At 44.3% G+C, this 19,991-nt stretch overlaps 1 protein-coding gene across 1 annotated transcript; it reads left to right on the top strand.

The window, feature by feature from the left end:
* The first annotated feature begins 8,350 nt into the window (after nucleotides 1–8,350).
* On the top strand, nucleotides 8,351–15,033 carry LOC109765816 (vacuolar-processing enzyme gamma-isozyme). The gene is made up of 9 exons (XM_020324586.4): nucleotides 8,351–9,669; nucleotides 11,743–11,907; nucleotides 12,271–12,427; nucleotides 12,594–12,679; nucleotides 12,757–12,956; nucleotides 13,314–13,362; nucleotides 13,450–13,662; nucleotides 13,792–13,998; nucleotides 14,421–15,033. The coding sequence occupies exons 1-9, from the start codon at nucleotides 9,502–9,504 to the stop codon at nucleotides 14,601–14,603; spliced, it is 1,428 nt and encodes a 475-aa protein (XP_020180175.1). The 5' UTR covers nucleotides 8,351–9,501; the 3' UTR covers nucleotides 14,604–15,033.
* The last annotated feature ends 4,958 nt before the right edge of the window (nucleotides 15,034–19,991 follow it).

Below are 19,991 nucleotides of genomic sequence, written 5' to 3'. Positions count from 1 at the left end.
GTTCAAATGAAAAAAGAGTGTGACAGCTTACTAAGATCATCTACCGGACTTGTCAGCGTGTGGGCACTTCCGTGGATAGTTACCGGTCATCCCTATTTTATTGCCTTCGCAGTCATCCCCTCATTTCCGGCCCCTTAAAATCATGTTATCTGGAACGTAGAGAAACTGCGTAGACCACCCGGACATACATCTAGATCAACATATAGCAACTACGTAGATCATCGTACATACAACATATAGCAATATAATGGACATAGCAACATAGTTCGTCACCAAACATAGCATCAACTTTGTACAAACGGACCAAAAGATCAAGTTCATTACCGGACAACTACTAGAAACATATATAAAATGGAGAAGGGTAACCAGACATCACCACTTCCGCGTCAGTCCCTTGCCATTGCGATTGTCGATGCGGCTATAGCTCTCTGTGTAGGTGTCGGTGGCGGGAGGGGTGTCGTCGTAGGAGCCGCCGTTGGAGCAGATGATGCCGGCCATCTGACGGACCGCACGTCTGCTCCATCGCTAGCCGAGTGGATTGCGCTTCCGCCTCACGCTCCGGCTGCTCGAATTTCTGGAAGAATTTGGTTCACGCGCACCTCAGCCCGGTGGTGGAATGTAGGCTTAGACCCTCACATGAATTTCCTTCTCCGTGGTTTGATGGTGAGCTGCACCATCCATCGGAGCACCGATTGGAAATCTCGGTGATGTGGAGATTGTTCCCTCGGACAATGGATCTCCCTTGCCGCCATTGTCATTGTCGATACAGATCTGCCCAATGTCGATGTTGAGACCGTCCTGCACGCCATCGAGCTTGGTTAAGAGGTTGTCGAGCTTGGTGGAGCTTTCATCGAACATCTTGCGGACAACCTTGAGTGTCTCAGTGCGCTGCTCTAGAAGCTTGCGGTCCAGATCCTCCTCGATCCCTCCTTGAGAAGATCGTAGATCTTTCTCCCTTCCACCAACAACTCCATCGCTGTCACACGCCGCCTTGATTTGTATCTCATGAAATGGCTATGCCCTGGCAGCTCCAGGATTTAGGCTCTGAATACCAGATTGTTAGCGGCACGACCTATCCTATTCGATCTCTCTTGTGTAATTTGCTCGATTAAACCCGATTTCATAGAGAAACTGATTCAGAGGCTATCCACCCATCCCTCTCTCACCTATGTTTGTGTTCACTACAACTTGGCCAATCGGTCATTTCACCTATGTTTGTGGTCACTATAACTTGGTCTCACGGTTTTCGATAAGGGGGCCATCTCTTCCGTCAAGATGACCACCGGCCAGGAGGGCCGGGCTCAGGGGGCGGTACTGCATGCCCCGGCGGGTGTGTCGCTTGGTCAGGAGGACCAGGCTGACGCGCCGGCTGCTCCGGCCGGGCGGGGCTATGCGGTTCAGGGCAAAGAAGTCCTGGAAGACTTGCGCCAGGATGGGATGCATGACCAGCAGCTGCGTTCTACTGTTGTACTGGTCCAAGCGCCCCTGGCGGATCATATGGCCATTTGTACAGAATCACAGGGCATGGCCAGCCAAGTCCTAGCGCCTGGGACAAATGATGGCAGCCTACTCTTCCAGCCGGGAGTGCTCGAGGCGCTGTCCAGCGCTGTGGCTGCAAGGATCGCAGCGGCAGGTGGTGATACTGAGAATAACGCCTTGCGATTTAAATACAATGCAGCCAAAAATCCTATGCAGGGCAACTCAAAAAAGAAAGATAAAAAGAAAGCGGGGGCGAACAGAGTTGACGTTGCCCGCAAGCAAGTACTAGGAAAAAAAAGGAGACATTCTTTTGGGGTTCGCCCGACGGGCAGTGACTTAGAGTTCTTCTTTGAGAAAGAGATGGATAGCTATGAGCGCATGTTTTATGGTGATGTAACCGTCTCATCCAAACGGGTGTGCATGGGTAGAGTGGTAGTTGTCTAGGACGAGGAGGGCAGGGCTACTCACATTGCAAAGGAGATAGACGAGAAGGAAGAAGAGTATGTTCCGCAAGGTGTGGAATCGGTTGGTGAAGAGAAAGACGAGATTGGCACATCGGCGGCCTCCGAGGAGGAGGACCGCCGGGCAAAATGAATATCCTAGGATGGAACTGCCGTGGTATGCTCTCTAACACGGCAGTTCGTGAGCTTCTGGACCTACAGGAGCGTACAAGGGCAGAGTTAATTTTCCTTTCTGAATCCCATTTGAATAATTGTAAAGCCAATGAACTTTGTCGTACTTTAGGTTTTGATTCTATGTTTGTAGTGGAAAGTGATGGCAAGGCCCGTGGCCTCGCTTTGTTTTATCATAAATCGAATAAAGTTGAGTTGAACTATGTCTCATCCCATTTTATTGATATTGTTTTGATGTACGAGGATGTGGTTCAGTGGCGGTTTACGGGTTTTTATGGTCGCCCGAAATGGAATGAACGCCATCTTTCTTGGGACGATATTCGCAATCTATATAGTAAGGGTAACCACCCCTGGGTGGATTTGGGGGATTTTAATGAAATTTTATACCCATCAGAAAAAGAGGGTGGTATGGCTAGACCACTTGGTATGATGAGAGAATTTCGTGAATGTCTAATGGATTGCGGGCTAGAGGACCTAGGCTATACGGGTGACCTGTTCACTTGGAGGAGAGGCAAAATACGTGAACGTCTTGATCGAGTGGTCTGTAATATAGCGTGGGCAAACAAATTCCCGCGAGCGGCAGTGATGAACGAAGAACATGTTCATTCTGATCATCGCCAAATCGTACTGGATACAGATTACTTAGATGAAAAAAATCTTTAAACAACCAGAGGGGCGTGTTAAACAGTTTGAGGCGAGGTGGTTGAAGGAAGAGACGGTCACTGAAATTGTTAAGGCATCGTGGGAGAAAGCAAAACTTGCAGGTATTGGACCCTCACTTGCTGATCGTACAAGAGCAGTGCATGCCAATCTGCATAACTGGGACCGGGAAACTCTGAAGGGACCAAAGGTGAGAATTAGGAAATTAAAAAAATAATTGGAGAGAATAAGGCGTGGCCCATTGAATGCGGAGTCTCGATGTCGTCAGAAGGAAATTATTGTGCTAATTGAGAATATCTTGGATCAAGAGGAAATTTTTTGATTACAGAGAGGACGGGCGAACTGGTTGATGCACGGGGATCGTAATACCTCTTTCTTTCATAACGCCGCCATGGCCAGAAAAAAAGAAATAATATAAAGAGACTATTAGACGAGTCTGGAAATTGGATTACAGGAAAGGAGTTGACGGATCACATCACTGAATATTTTACAAAGCTCTTTACATCGGAAGTTCACCATCCGAATCAAGAAGTCTTATCACTAGTTCGTAGGAGAGTGTCAAACGAAATGAATAATGCTCTACCTGCTCCTTATACCGCGGAAGATGTTCGCAAGGCTTTATTCGATATTGGGGACCTGAAAGCTCCAGGGCCAGATGGACTCCATGCCATTTTCTATAAAAGGTTCTGGCCCATGCTGGGGGAAGACCTAATTGAGGAGGTTTTGAAAGCAATCAATACATGTACTATCCCGAATGGATGGAATGATATAGCAATTGTGATGATTCCTAAGATAATACACCAGAAAAGGTAACCCAATCTAGGCCGATCAGCTTATGTAATGTGGTATACAAAATAATTGCAAAAATGGTGGCTTCTCGACTGAAGACTTTTTTTTACCAGAAATCATTAGCCCAACGCAAAGTGCATTCATACCGGGTAGATTGATAGCGGACAATATTTTAGTGGCCTACGAATGTTTTCACACAATCAAGAATAAAAAAGAGGGTAGTGAGGGTTTGTGTGCTATAAAACTTGACATGCACAAAGCTTATGATAGAGTCGAGTGGGTTTTTTAAGAGATTATGTTGAAGTTGGGTTTTCGTCGAGAGTGGGTTAATTTGGTTATGCAATGCGTCATAACTGTAGAATACAAAGTAAGGATTAATGCTGAGGAAAGTGAGAGTTTTCAGCCTACCAGAGGGCTGAGACAGGGGGACCCGCTATCACCATACCTCTTTCTGCTATGCACAGAAGGGTTGAATGCTTTGCTCTTGCATGCTGAGGAGAACGGGGAAATATCAGGAGTTAAAGTTTGTAGAGATGCCCCGCTAGTTACAAATCTTCTCTTTGCCTATGATTCATTGATCTTGATGAAAGCCAACCAACATAATGCGATGGCCCTGAAATCAGCACTAGATTTATATTGTGCGGTGTCGGGACAACTGGTAAGCGTGGAAAAGTCCAGTATTTTATGTAGCCCTAATATAAAGGTTGAGATCAGAGAACAAATGTGTACAATACTGAATATAATGACGGAGGCACTGAATGACAAATACTTGGGCTTGCCAGCAAACGTGGGTGTTGATAAAACAGATTGCTTTAAATTTCTGATTGAACGTATTGTTAAGAAAAATAGTGGTTGGAAGGAAAAATTACTATCTGCCGGAGGGAAGGAGATCCTGCTCAAGGCTGTGATCCAAGCCATACCTACCTATGCAATGTCGGTCTTTAAAATTTCTAAAAAAAATTGTAAAGGAATCATCGACGCGATTGCGCATTTCTGGTGGGGAGACGAGGAGAACCAGAGGAGGATGCACTGGATGGCCTGGTGGAAAATGTGTGTACCAAAAGTCCAAGGAGGAATGGGTTTCCGTGATATCCACTGCTTGCCAAACAGGCATGGCGTCTCCTTGATAATCCTGAATCCTTGTGTGCCACCGTTCTAAGGGCCAAGTACTATCCTGATGGCGACTTGCTGAATTCCAAGCCAAAGCATGGTGCTTCCTTCACCTGGCAAAGCATCATAGCAGGCATAACTACCCTGAAACGTGGCTATATTTGGCGAGTGGGGAATGGACATAATATCAATATCTGGGAAGATGCCTAGATCCCAAATTGTGCCACTAGGAAGATTGTGACTCCTAAGGGGGGACAATTGTGATCAAAAGTGGTGGATTTGATTGACCCCATCTCCAATAATTGGGATGAGGACCTGATTAGACAAACTATGTGGCCCATTGACGCACAACGGATTCTTTCAATCCCAATTTTGCAACATAATGTGACAGATTTCATTGCCTGGAGTTATACAAAAAATGGTATGTTCTCGGTACACTCTGCTTACTCTGTGGAGTGGAACTATCAGTATGGGAGTCAACTAAAACACTCTAATGCGATGGGGCGAACCACACCTAACCCTATATGGTGTCAGATATGGAAGTTATCATGTCCGACAAAAGTCAAAAAATTTATATGGCGTACGTTACATGCCACTCTCCCATGCCGGGCAACACTTGCTAATAGACACATGAAGGTTTCGCCCTTGTGCCCTACTTGCTCTCAGGGTGTAGAAGACATGAAACACGTGCTTTTTCTATGTACTAAAGCAAAGGAGGTCTGGAAGAGACTAGGGATGGAGGACATTATTGATAGAGCTTGTGAGGTTGATCGTGCTGGAGAGGCGATATTGGAATACCTTTTACTTCTTCCAGAGCAAGATTTGCATATTATGGGGTACCAAAATATACGAGAAATGATGGCTATTTCAGCTTGGTATCTATGGTGGGAGAGACGGAAATTAGTGCACAAGGAAGTAACTCAGAATGCAACTCAGATATCAATGGGGATCACAGCCCTTACATGCAATTTTGTAAATGCATCATCTTCAAAGGCGTCCATAAAAAAGGGGGGTTGGCTTTGTCCTCCTAGGGGTTTCGTGAAACTCAATGTTGACGCCTCTTTTGACCATGACATGCTGAAGAGTACGATGGGGGCAGTCTTGCGAGACGACAAAGGTAGGTTTATTGCAGGAGGAAATGGAAAGATCGACCATTGCGCGGATGTTCTGATGGCAGAAGCATTAGCTCTCAAATTTGGACTAACATTAGCGCAAAGGGCGGGGTGCAACCGATTAGTCATCAACTCAGATAATCTGGATGTAATTGAGACCATGCAGGATGGAGGACAATCAGCGGGTGCGGCGGCGGCAATTTTCGATGACTGCTTTCACTATGCATGTGATTTATCATGACTAAATTCGAACACTGTAATAGAGAGGCAAATAAAATAGCACATGAACTTGCTAGATTAGCCAGATTTTCTTCAACTTCGGATTGGTTTGAGGAGCCTCCAAATGAAATTGTAATGATCTCACAAACGATGTACAGATTATTTCTAATGAATAAAGTTTTCGTTTTAACTCAAAAAAAAGTCCATAGCTACCGCCAGTGTTGCTATTTATATCTATACCTACTAATAAAAGGATTAGTGTTTCTGCCGGTCCATCATTAGATTACCCATTGAGTTGTAATTAACCCCATGCCACCAGTATGTGGAGAAAAACTATTCATTTTTTCTTCACAAGTCACAGCATCAGCCTTTGGTTTATTAAGCAGCGACCTACTAATGCACAACAAGCATGTAGGCACCCCACTGGTTATAGCCTCACCCTTCCACCGGAGAGACCCGAGTTTGATCCCAACTTATACCACCCAACCCCCTTTTTTATTTAATTTTTGATATATTCATATCTTAAAAATCCTAACTCGAAATCTAACATGTTATAAATGAAAAGTCCTCGCACATTGCACAATGACCGACCCCTATATGATGATGTACACCAAACTACTGATACGAGCTTTATGTAAACGAGTGGCTTAACATTGATTTCCATATTGTTTGAAATTGTCCCCATAAAGTTTTTTAAAACAATATTGATGTTGATATGCAACCTTGAATATTCGGTATGCATATCCTTATAAATTGCTTGTTTTTGGTGGAGCTGTCTAACATGTTTGCAACCAAATTAAATCCAGACTTGGAATACAGTTGCACACACATATATTAGCAAGACAAAATGCTCTTATGCACAAACTATTGTTGAGTACTAAAATGTACTTCTCTATTTTCATCCTAATGCAATATTTGTTGGGCATCACTAAGGATTAACCACCACAAAGGCGTAAAGAGATACCGTCAACTAGGTAGATATTTTTAAATTGGAAACACCTTGAATACACTTCAAAAATCTGCATTTATGTTTTTGCACAGCACCACTTATCATGTTGTTTGTCGTGCGGGATCATGAAAGATTTCAAGGGATTTGTTCATGTCATCGGGTGTGTGTATGAGAGATGATTTTTTTCCTTGTGCAACGCACGGGCATGTTTGTTAGCAATGCTAATGCGATTACAAGGCAAGTAGCCCATTCCTGGCTTGCAAGCCAACACGGGCATCGCGTCTCCCTCTTGGGCCTAGAATTCGACCCATTTCTTATACTTGGTGATGTAGAGCGAGCTAGGTTAGGAGGTGGGCTTCTAGTCTTGTACTGGGTTGGGTGTCCTCCCGTCTCCCCCGACGTGTCGATTGCGTATCGTTCAAGTTATGTACACTGATACAGCAGATTGAGTAGCCACAAGATTGGATCGAGCAATCGCACAAGCGCGTTGCCACTGCCGCTGCCTGGAATCGATTCGCTGCTGCCTGTAGTCGCCGCTGCCGCCTCTGGCCAGCAAATTAACTTATTTCCCCATTCGCTGCTCTCCTCCAGTCATCTTTGTGATGTTGCCTCTTGCATGTCGTGTTCCTCCGTCGCGGTTTCCGCTGGGTGCTTGCTTGTTTTCTTAAGCGCCAGTTACATCGTGGCAAAGATGCCAACACCGCCCACACTACGCACCGACAGTGTCCTAGTCAGGTTCTCTGGGTTTTAACAGCAATGAGCTTGCCTTGCGCCCTCCTGCAGTCAGCCAGACACCCGCTTCCTCGGTTATCTTTTCCACCAGGGTCGTAGCAGTGGACGGCTGGTTTCTGAAAATTCTGGCATTGCGTTCGTTCCATGTAGACCACCAGACTAATTGTACCAGGGAGCTCCATTGTTTCCTCTCATTTTCGGATAGCTAGCTTGTGGTGTGCTTCGTCCATTCAGCCCAGCGATGTAGTTGTTGTTGTGGGAGAAAGGGCCGCCGGCAGGTTGCTCCATCGTAGGATTGCCATACTATGATCGTGTAGAGGCACGTAGCCAGTAGGTGCAATGCGTCTTCTGGTTGGCCAGCGCAGAGCGCGCAAGCCAGGTCGTGTGGCCATCCCTTTTTTGCGAGCACGTCGGCGGTATTGCAGCGGCCAGGAAGGCAAGCCAATCAAAGATCTTGCACTTGCCCTGTAGCATCCCTCAGACTGAATGAGGTAGGCAGATCTCGAGGTGTATGTTCCACTCGTTGTCCACTTCAGGGTGCTTGCTTGTTGCTGTATTCGTGCTTGCTGACTGCGTGCACGTACGTAAGCTGGTTGATGGCATTCTGAGTGCTGGCTTGCTGCCGCTCTAGTGCCTGGCTGCTTTGCTTTGCTGCATAATTTTGCTCACAGGTGGTGGAAGGGGCCTTGAGATTTCCAAGTTGGGGAAGAAGAGGTCCTCTGCTGCAGGCAAGGGAATGGCACCAGGTGATTCGTTTTTCTCTATCAATCTATCAAGGATTTTATATATTTTTCGAGGAGTCGGTCACTTGTTTATTATGATCTCTCCTTTGATTGTTGCGGCTGACATGCCTTCCTACTTGCCTGTCAAATTATTACTTCCAGGTTGCTTTTCTCTCGACATTTGCTTACGGACCCACTGCTCAAAATTAGTCTAATAAAGTCTGTTAAGTTCTGCTGCATTCTTATCGATTTTTTGAACGTATCTTATAGCGATGCACTTATTAGATGATTTGTAAAATGATTATACAATGTGAATGTTGAGTGGTGCGAGGCACGAAGAGATTCTTCGTTTTTTTAAACATGGTACAAACGAAGATGCTCACAAACATGTACTCCCTCCGTCCCACAATAAATTTCTCAACCTTAGTACAACTTTGTACTACAGTTAGTATAAGGTTAAGACACTCATCAAAGACACATATAGTCAACAGAAATGACGTCTCCTCCCACTAAATGAATATCATCAAAAAACCCTGATGGGCCGGGATACCACTTTTCTTCTGTAACCATCTAACAATAGGTTGTGTCCTCACCCGAATCTAGTCTAGTTCTTTAAAGGACTCCTAAAATAATGTGCAACAATCTTGACGCGACACGACTTAGCAGTTAGCTCTAGGCGATGTGGCCCCAGTTAAATTACCCAGTACGCTGGTGATGGTGACGTGAACGGACGAGAGAGATTCCTAGCCAGCCGACGCGCCAGCTGATTTGAGTTGATTGGTCTAGGCTGCTAACACGCGCACAACAAACCAAATGCTGGCGCGCTCGGTGGAGCTTCCAATTGACGGCTGATATTAAGAAGACACGTACGGTAGGTCGGCAAGAATCGCAACCAATCGGCCATGGACGGCGCTGCTGCGTCCGACGCGGACAGCTGAATGAATCATCACTCATCAGTAGTGGGTGGTAGGCTTTCGCTTTGCCGAAATTTCATCAATAAGAAAAGATATATCCCCTGTGGCGCCGGCGCCGGCGCATAATAAAAGGAGAAGTTTCTTTCGCTTATTCTGGGATCAGAACCCCAGCAAGCACCACGCATGGCGGCCATGTCGTCCTTCCGCCTCCTTCCCCTCGCGCTGCTGCTTGCCATGGCGCACGCGCGGCTGCAGCCCACCATCCGGCTGCCATCGGACGACGGCTCCGTCGGGACCAGGTGGGCCGTCCTCGTCGCCGGCTCCAGCGGCTACTACAACTACCGCCACCAGGTGCGCACGCTCTATCATGGATTCTACTCTTTGCTCCTTCGTGCCCCGTCCCGCCCTCTCCAGATTTTTCTTCCTGCCGGTTAAGAGTAAAGTAAACCTGGGAAAGTAGTGGCTCATCTATGCTGTTCAAGAGCTATGAGATCGATGAGCCAAATTTGGAACTATGCACGATTGTCTCCGTCTAGCAGTCTAAGTAGGCACCAAGTTGTCACTGAACTTGAACTATAATACGGCTGGTGGTGATTATAGGATCACCGGTTCATCATAGAGCTCCGTATGTTGTGTACGTGGCACCCTGTTGACCAATCAAACAGTCCACATAGCAAAAAGTGTCGCCCCGTCAGCTGGCAGCTCTCTCTATCCATGCGGGGCCCGTCTGTCAATGGTAGAAGAAATAGATAAATGGTGCAAAAGAATCTGAAATCATTTTGTTACTGAGTTATATGGCAATACCTACCTACTAATAAAGCAAGGTGTGTTTCGTCAAATTTTTCGTCCGTTCACCGCCGAAAAGAATTTTTTTTCTATCCGAGGTGGTCCAAAATTCTTATGCGTTTGGCTGCTAGAAAAATAATTTTCGTACATGGGCCGCGCGCCGTGGCCCAGCAAAGGCAGCCCACTTATTTTTCTACCCATGCAGCTGGGAAATTCTATTTTCCGCACAAGGGGACAAATAGTTGGAGTTTCACACAGAACAACCAATAATGGGCTGGCCCATTTTTCTTTGTTCCTGTGTTTTAGTTTTATTTTTATTCTCTTTCCCTATCTTTTTTTCTTCCAAGTTTATTTTACTTTTCGAATTTATTTCGTAAATTAAAAATTCTCAAATAACGTTCAGAATTGAAAAAAACCAAGTTTTGGAAAATGTTCAGAATTCCAAAATTTTGTGGCTATTTTGAAAAATAGTCAGAACTTGCAAGAAGTTTCCTATTTTTTCAATAAACATTTATTGTTCGAGATTTCTAAAAAGAAAATGCTTTTCAAAAAATGCTCCAAATTCGAAAAATATTCTTGTTTTAGTGAATTTTCACCATTAAAAATAATGTTCATCTATAAGAGATACACATTTTCTAAAAATCTTATGAATTTTCAACACATGTTCCCGTTTTACAAAAATGTGCACAAATTCAAGTAAAGTTCAAGTTTTTATGAAAAAAGTTGGTGTTCTCGGGAAATCTTTGTGAATTTTAAAAGATGTTCCCTTTCATATTTTGTGCGTTTTTCCAAAAATGTACATAATTTTTAAAAAACTGTTCAGGATTTAAAAAATTGTTCAGGTTTCCTAAAATATTCAGAAACTTCATACCTTAAAAACCCCTCGATTGTAAGGATTGAAAGGAAAAGTAGATTGAATAACTCATGGGCCTTCTCTGGCGTACGATGACGTAACAACACTTTTAAATGCCCTCGATCAATGAATGGAAAAATAGCGGATTGATTCCTTCGCACGCGGCGAAATCGAGAAGTTAAATGTTCCTTTTTTGTGTGCACACAGGGTTTTGCTTACACATATAATTCTCACTGACTTTATATGCATACTATTTTATTTTTCGTTGCAACGCACGGGCATATGTGCTAGTTATAATTAATTACAGGTTAACAATTGATTGGAAGGAAGGTGTGCCCAAGTCCCAAATAATTGTGCATATTTTATTTTATTTTATTTTGCATCAATCTCGGAGAGAATTTGCACAAATCATATCTCTGGAGACAATCAGCCCGCCGTGTGCCCATGCTTTCTCCGACATCTTTACTGTGGGCCCATGAGCCAAGTCAGGGTATGCCCCTAAATTACTGTTCACATAGGCCTACAGCCCTGGCACAAATCTCAATGCAACCAGCACACATGCAAACGGTCCAAATAAAGGTTACAATGCACCTAGGTTTAGAAAATCCACACTCGAAATTCTAATTCGTTTGTGTGCATAGCTGTAAGAATAGGTCAAAAAAAGTGTTCGGTGTTCGTTTGGTGTTGCTGCCTATCTCAGATTATTTTTCTCCCTCCTAGTTAGTTTTGTTGACGACAATGAATAGTGTGTTTTAATTTGTGGACCGAAACTTTGCACTTTGCAGGCGGATATTTGCCACGCCTACCAGATATTGAAGACGGGTGGTCTCAAGGATGAGAACATCATCGTCTTCATGTACGATGACATTGCGCACAACCTGGAGAACCCGAGGCCGGGCGTCATCATCAACCACCCCCAGGGTGGAGATGTCTATGCTGGGGTCCCTAAGGTAATCATGCATGCGTCTTCATGGAAAACTTTCCAGTATTTGTTGATGTAGTAAAAAACTAAGATTGGTATAGATTACCTTATGGGATGATACAAACTGTTTGATGGTTGCAGACAAATGTGAATATGGTATTACTCTAGAAATTACACAAACAGAAATTTCAATGGCACTTTGTACTGCATTGAAAATGATTAAATGCCTAAAATGTGATCAGTCTTTATGTCATTTTCCAGTTGGTCTTTGATGTCAAATTTACATGTGATAATGTCAACATCTCGATGGAATGAACCAATATATTCCAATGATCATGCACCCCTATCCAGTATCCACAATTTTGTCTGTTTGACTGAATCTCCACTGTAGGACTACACTGGGAAGGAGGTTAATGTCAAGAACTTGTTTGCTGTCCTGCTCGGTAATAAAACCGCTGTGAGTGGTGGGAGCGGCAAAGTCGTGGACAGTGGCCCTAATGATCACATTTTTGTGTTTTACAGTGACCATGGGGGTCCTGGGGTCATTGGTAAGTATTCAGAACCTGCCATTCTTTTATTGTCTTCTTTCGAGATTTTAGTATCTAAAACCAGTCAGAACAGATATTTCATATAAATGCAGACGTACGTACAAATCTAGACATGCACAATTACCTTATTAATGTCATGGTTTTTCTGTTCTGGTAAAACTTTCAGGGATGCCTACCTATCCATACGTTTACGGTGACGATCTTGTAGATGTCCTGAAGAAAAAGCACGCTGCTGGAACCTACAAAAGCCTGGTAACCCATCGTCCTTTGGTTATTTTTGCTCGGCACTGTTTGCTAGTTAAAACAATGGCCTGACTCTTATTTTGTAGGTATTTTATCTTGAAGCCTGTGAAGCTGGGAGCGTCTTTGAGGGGCTTCTGCCAAATGACATCGGTGTCTATGCGACCACCGCGTCGAACGCGGAGGAGAGCAGTTGGGGAACGTATTGCCCCGGCGAGTACCCTAGCCCTCCGTCCGAATATGACACCTGCTTGGGCGACCTGTACAGTATTTCTTGGATGGAAGACAGGTATCCCACTTTGTTGTACCATGTTTTCCATTCATTCACATGCTAAAATCATGGTTTGATACGGTCAGTTCGAAGTTCGAACACACATGACTCATATCTGTTAGTACTTTCTGGTACTGTACAGGTGTGTCGTTTCAAAATGATTAACTAGTAACTGGTACGGCACTTATCAAACTGCACTAGAATAAAATGTCACCTATATGTTATCATGTTGGCTGCCATGGTAGTAACTGTTGCATTCAGCACTTTATAGTTGAACCCTGAGTCAAAATCCTTGGGTCATTTGTTTGAAAGGAACTAGGTTTTTTGTTATGGTTCTTATGTGCTCAAATAACGTGCAACTTTCAATGTTGACAGTGATGTACACAATCTGAGAACTGAATCTCTCAAGCAGCAATATGACTTGGTAAGTGCTTAAATCTCAAAAAAAAAAAAATAGCTTATTAATCTTGGAGCAGTTCCTTCCCAACAACACTAATTAATGGTTGAGCAGGTCAAGAAGAGAACGGCAGCTCAGGACTCATACAGCTATGGTTCCCATGTGATGCAATACGGTTCTTTGGATCTGAATGATCAACATCTCTTCTTGTACATTGGGTCAAATCCTGCTAACGACAACACTACATTTGTTGAAGATAACTCACTGCCGTCCTTCTCAAGAGCTGTTAATCAGAGGGATGCTGATCTTGTCTATTTCTGGCGCAAGGTTCGTAATTATATCATAAGAAATATCTCATGCTACTTTACCCAGAACAATAGAGTATTCATAATAAACTCAGTAAAAAAAAGATGGATAAACTAACTGATTTCTTTCTTTCTTTTGTTCTGCATGTAGTACCAGAAATTGGCTGAGAGCTCCACTGAGAAAAACGATGCTCGGAAGCAATTGCTCGAGATGATGGGTCATAGATCTCATATTGACAACAGCGTCGAGCTGATTGGAAACCTTCTGTTTGGTTTTGCGGATGGTCCAATGGTTCTAAAGACTGTTCGCCCAGCTGGCGAGCCTCTTGCTGATGACTGGAGTTGTCTCAAGTCTATGGTAAGGATCTATTTGACATCGTTTTGCTTGCTCATCTATCAACATCTCTTATCTTACTTTTGCTTCTGTTGTGTTTTTTATATTGCCTATTGGTCATGTGTTAATTGTCTGGAACTACTGTGACCAAATTCTGTAGATAAAATTGTTGTTATTGGTTTACTGACAAATAGACACAATAGAATATATCCCAATAGTACTGGAATAACGGGATATATACTCAGGACTGACATTATTCAGGATCGATATTCCTGGATTGAAACTTTGGATGCTCTAACTAGTTTCTTCACTTCGACATACTGCCAGCTCTCTATGCATACATACACGTGTCATATGGAATATACTATAATTAATGCGGTTACAGCATGTAATTTCTTCTGCCCCTGTTGTGCATATGACTAATCTTATGTCCTCCCTTTCTTCAGGTGCGTGCTTTTGAATCACAATGTGGCTCGTTGGCGCAGTATGGAATGAAGCACATGCGGTCCTTTGCAAACATCTGCAATGCCGGCATCCTTCCTGAAGCGATGGTGAAGATGGCTGCTCAGGCATGCACCAGCATCCCAACCAACCCCTGGAGTGCCACACACAATGGTTTTAGTGCTTAAACCATAGGTCCAGCAACTTGGCTACTATTTCAGCTATTGTACCATATACCAAAGTCCCTTCCTATTCACACAGGGTCAGTAGTGCTTGAACGAACCTTAGATGAATACGAATTATGCCATTACTTCAGCTATTCCCACCACACCAAATTACCCTTCCGTGTGCCCCGACTTATAATGTACATACACCATAGTAGGAAGGTGATTTCCTGTGATTGATGTACATATTCGTGATAGCTTGTGATCAGATGTGTAGCTCACAATTACATATATGAAGAATGCAAGCGCTGCTATTTTCTACGTAGATTGAGTAATCTCATAGTACTATGAGCTGCTATTTCCCCATCCATTTGAAACCCTGCAGCTACATAGACAGCATGACATTGTAAATGAAACGATATTGTTATGAATAAGACTGTGATTATGTGCTGAAGGAGGTTTGGTGAGTCTCATGACTATTCAGGGTTCTGGTTTTGCCTATTTATGTGTGTAGATTTATTTTCTATGGTGTGCAAATAAATGATGTGTTGTATATGCAGAACTGTTTGCTTATGAAATAAAGTAAGGATTGGTTGTACCAGTTATCGTTTACTTGTGGTGGGCTATTTCTGATGATATTATTTGATAGGGTCTTCTATGTATAGCTCCAACTTAAATTGATGATGTACTCGCAAATTTGTTGGTTAACTTATATTTGGAACAACTCGAGTATTTAACCAAAAACTACCACATTTCATAGAAACATGCCCAGAAACTACCACTTTACAAATTTGTGCCGAGAACTACCACTTTTTTCCGAATCCGTGGCAAAAACTACCAAGTCGTGGAACCGCCCGCTTCGCCCACTCTAAGCACCGAACCGACCGGTTGGGCCCACGAATCAGATGCCACCGTGGCCAACCATCGACGGCCGCGCATTAACGGCCGTTAACGCCGTGTTTGCGGTCGGGACGCGGTTGTCGGTCGGGTGCGGTCAAGATCTGAGCCATTCCCCTCTCGCCAGTTCACTCTCTCCCTCCTCTCCCTCTCTCTGACCTAGGTGGCGGCCGCCATAGCGTCGGTGATTCCGGACGGGGGCGGCGACGACGGCGGCGGCGGTGGTACAAGTTTGGACAGTGTAGGCTCTTTCTCTGAAGTCGATAACTGGTTGGGGAGCACTAGTTACGCGACGTAGGCAAGCTTGCAGCAGCCGGAGGCACCGCTCGTCCAGTCATCGCCGGCGCCTAGGTGTTCTATGGGTTGCAGGTATGGAAATATCATCTTCTTAACTGAACTTGTTTTCTTTTGCCTGAAAGGCCTTTGGTTAGCTGCTTGAAACTGGCAAATTAGTAAGATGTGTTTGTTTCTGTTTGTTGAACATGTGTAGTAAACTGTATTGCACTTGTAGTTGTGTTAATTTCAATTCAATTCATGAGCACTTAGTTGTGATCAGATGTGTAGCTCACAGTTACATATATGAAGAATGCAAGCGCTGCTATTTTCTACGTAGATTGAGTCATCTCATAGTACTATGAGCTGCTATTTCCCCATCCATTTGAAACCCTGCAGCTACGAGACAGCATGACATTGTAAATGAAACGATATTGTTATGAATAAGACTGTGATTATGTGCTGAAGGAGGTTTGGTGAGTCTCATGACTATTCAGGGTTCTGTTTTGCCTATTTATGTGTGTAGATTTATTTTCTATGATGTGCAAATAAATGATGTGGTGTATATCCAGAACGAAAAGGTGCCACAGCACCCGGGAGTCCCGACTCCCCCTTATCTAGTCCGTTCAGCCCTGTCACATTCGTGTTGTGGTCTGCAGTGTCGGGCTAGTTAACCAGGCAAACAGTGGCGCTACAGCCGCACCTCCAGGCTGCAGCAGGCAGGGTAGGTCCAACTACTGTGGCATATGGCAGAGGGACAGATAAGTAGTTTAAGCGACAACCCAGCTGCGCATGTCCCGCCACATAGTACTACTACTAGAATATTGTTTTAAATTCACTTTATAGCTTAGGATAGCTATACGATTGGACATGGCATGCTTGGCAGCCCTGCGCTGCATGCTTGCACAGTGATCAGAGGTATATCATGTGAACCTGGTGGCAAAATTTCGTGTTTTGACCCTTTTCATGTAGTTTAGCAGGATCTGACTCCGGTCTGAAATTTTTTTAAGATTTGACCCATTTGCTACCGCCGCCATCCCAGGTGGTAGCTTTACACGGGCTACCGCCGCTGCGCCTGCCGGTAGGTGCCCTGACGGCGTCTGGCTGTTAACGTCCCTTGACACGTGGCAAAGGACCCTTCCGCCGGCGGTAGGGTCCTGGATAAGGCTGTGACTTGTGAGGGGTGGGGGTTGTGCTCCCCCACCCACTCATTCACCCCCATTCTCCATTCTCACTCTTTCGAGGTCAAGGCCTCTTCCCCCCTCTTCTCCTCACACAAGGCCTCTCAAATCTCACTCATTTGCTTGAGATTTGTCCGGTGGATCCGGAGCACTTTCATCACCCAAGGTACCTCCCTCACTCCCACTACTAGGAAAAGGGCTATAGATAATATGGATATTAATGGCGCACCATGTATGTGGTGCACCATTATTGACATATTACTAATGGCGCACCTGGTGTGGTGCGCCATTACTAGTTTTGAAAAAAAAAATGTTAGCAGTGGCGCACCAGGGGATAGTGCGCCATTACTAGTTGACATAGTAATGGCGCACTTGTACAAAGTGCGCCATTACTATGTGTATGACTGGGTCAAACCTTGGTCAAACTTAGTAATGGCGCACTTTGCATAGATGCGTCATTACTATGTCAAACTTATTTTGATGAATCTATGGCTAGTAAAATAGTTTATAAACCATAGAGAAGTTGGAATACAGTAGGTTTAACACCAATATAAATAAAGAATGAGTTCAATACAATACCTTGAAGTGGAGCTCACGCAATTTTCTGTTGAGTTTTGTGTTGTGAAGTTTTCAAGTTTTGGGTAAAGATTTGATGGATCATGGAACAAGGAGTGGCAAGAGCCTAAGCTTGGGGATGCCCATGGCACCCCAAGGTAATCTAAGGACACCAAAAAGCCAAACCTTGGGGATGCCCCTGAAGGCATCCCCTCTTTCGTCTTCGTCCATCGGTAACTTTATTTGGAGCTATATTTTTATTCACCACATGATATGTGTTTTGCTTGGAGCGTCTTGTATGATTTGAGTCTTTGCTTTTTAGTTTACCACAATCATCCTTGCTGTACACACCATTTGAGAGGAACCCCGTTGAAGATTTTCAGAATCCCCAAAAACCTAACAGAACGAAAGATACGGGGCTTTTAAGATCTAGAGGGGGAAAATGGAAAAAGTTTCAAACTTACTAGTGGCGCACCATTTGATAGGTGCGCCACTAGTAGCAAAAAAAATTGGTTTCAAAAGCAACGTCAGGATTTTTATGACTTTACAATTTGAGCATAATAATTTCTTTAGGAACGAGCTTAAGGAACAAAAAAGCTTTATGGGTTATATGAATAAAGAGCTTGATGATATGTCTAAAGAATTTTATGGTTTGAAATCTCAGATTACTCGCCTAAAAAAATTAATAGTTTAGGTTTCGGATAAGCAAGCCACCTTAGTTAATAAGATGGCCGCTAAGCCGGAATTTTTTTGTGAGAATAAAGATGAAGATCTAAAAGTTATTGATGTATCCCCTATTAAATCTTTGTTTTGCAATATGAATCTTGATAATGAAGGGACTGGAGATGAGTCACCTTTACCTAGAAGGCATCCCAAAAATTCGGAGTTTTTAGATCTTGATGCTAAAATTTGTAAAAGTGGGATTGAAGAGGTCAAAACTTTAGATATCAATGAACCCACTATTTTGGATTTCAAGGAATTTAATTATGATAATTGTTCTTTGATAGATTGTATTGTTGCAATCCGTGCTAAATTCTCCTCATGCTTATAGCCAAAATAAAGCTTTTACTAAACATATCGTTGATGCTTTGATGCAATCTTATGAAGAAAAACTTGAGTTGGAAGTTTCTATCCCTAGAAAACTTTATGATGAATGGGAACCTACTATTAAAATTAAAATTAAAGATCATGAATGCTATGCTTTGTGTGATTTGTTAGGTTTCCGCGAATTTGATGATTGCTCTTTAAACTTACACCTTGCAGATTCCACTATCAAGAAACCTATGGGAAGAATTAATGATGTTCTTATTGTGGCAAATAGGAACTATGCGCCCGTAGATTTCATTGTTCTTGATATAGATTGCAATCCTTCATGTCCTATTATTATTGGTAGACCTTTCCTTAGAACGATTGGTGCAATTATTGATATGAAGGAAGGAAATATTAGATTCCAATTTCCGTTAAGGAAAGGCATGGAACACTTCCCTAGAAAGAAAATTAAATTATCTTATGAATCTATTATGAGAGCCACTTATGAATTGCCTACCAAAGATGGCAATACTTAGATCTATCCTTGCTTTTATGCCTTGTAGCGCTCGAGAGAACCGTCCATCGAGCCTTGTAGCGCTCGAGAGAACTGTCCGGGCGAGTCTTATGGCGAAACACCCACTTGCCAGAGATGATGTTGGCACGGAGGGGTCGCAGAACAAGCTGCCACGTGCGGTTGCGCTGTAGGGCGTCAAACTCCTCCTGCATTGCAGCCAGCCAATGGGGATCCCGAAGGGCGGCACGAGCGGAGGTGGCGATGGGTGATGGCGTCGATGTCGAGGAAGTGCACACATACTCGTCGGAGGAGTAGCGCGTACTTGGCTGATGCACTCCTGCACGGGCACGGGTAACCGGGCCGGCGAGGGCGGCGGGTGCCACGGCAGCGGCGGCCACAGCGGCGTCGGGGGCCGCAGCCACAACAGGGGCGCCCGCGGCGGCGGGGGCTGCGGCCACAGCGGGGGCGCCCGCGGCGGCGAGGGCTGCGGCCACAGCGGGGGGGGGGGGGGGGGGGGGGGCGGCGTCAGGAGCCGCGACGGCGCCAGCCGAGTGATACGTCTCCAACGCATCTATAATTTTTGATTGTTCCATGCTATATTATATTCTGTTTTGGATGTTTAATGGGCTTTATTATACACTTTTATATTATTTTTGGGACTAACCTATTAACCAGAGGCCCAGCCCAAATTGCTGTTTTTTTGCCTATTTCAGTGTTTCGTAGAAAAAGAATATCAAACGGAGTCCAAACGGAATGAAACCTTCGGGAACGTGATTTTCGGAACAAACGTGATCCAGACGACTTGGAGTCTACGTAAAGCAATCAACGAGGAAGGCACGAGGCAGGGGGGCGCGCCCACCTCCCCCAGGCGCGCCCTCCACCCTCGTGGGCCCCTCGTTGCTCCACCGACGTACTTCTTCCTCCTATATATACCCACGTACCCCCAAACCATCAAATACGGAG

This window comes from Aegilops tauschii, chromosome 3 (genome assembly GCF_002575655.3).
Source record: "Aegilops tauschii subsp. strangulata cultivar AL8/78 chromosome 3, Aet v6.0, whole genome shotgun sequence".
Classification (NCBI taxonomy): domain Eukaryota; kingdom Viridiplantae; phylum Streptophyta; class Magnoliopsida; order Poales; family Poaceae; genus Aegilops; species Aegilops tauschii.
This window is presented reverse-complemented; position numbering and strand designations above follow the sequence as displayed.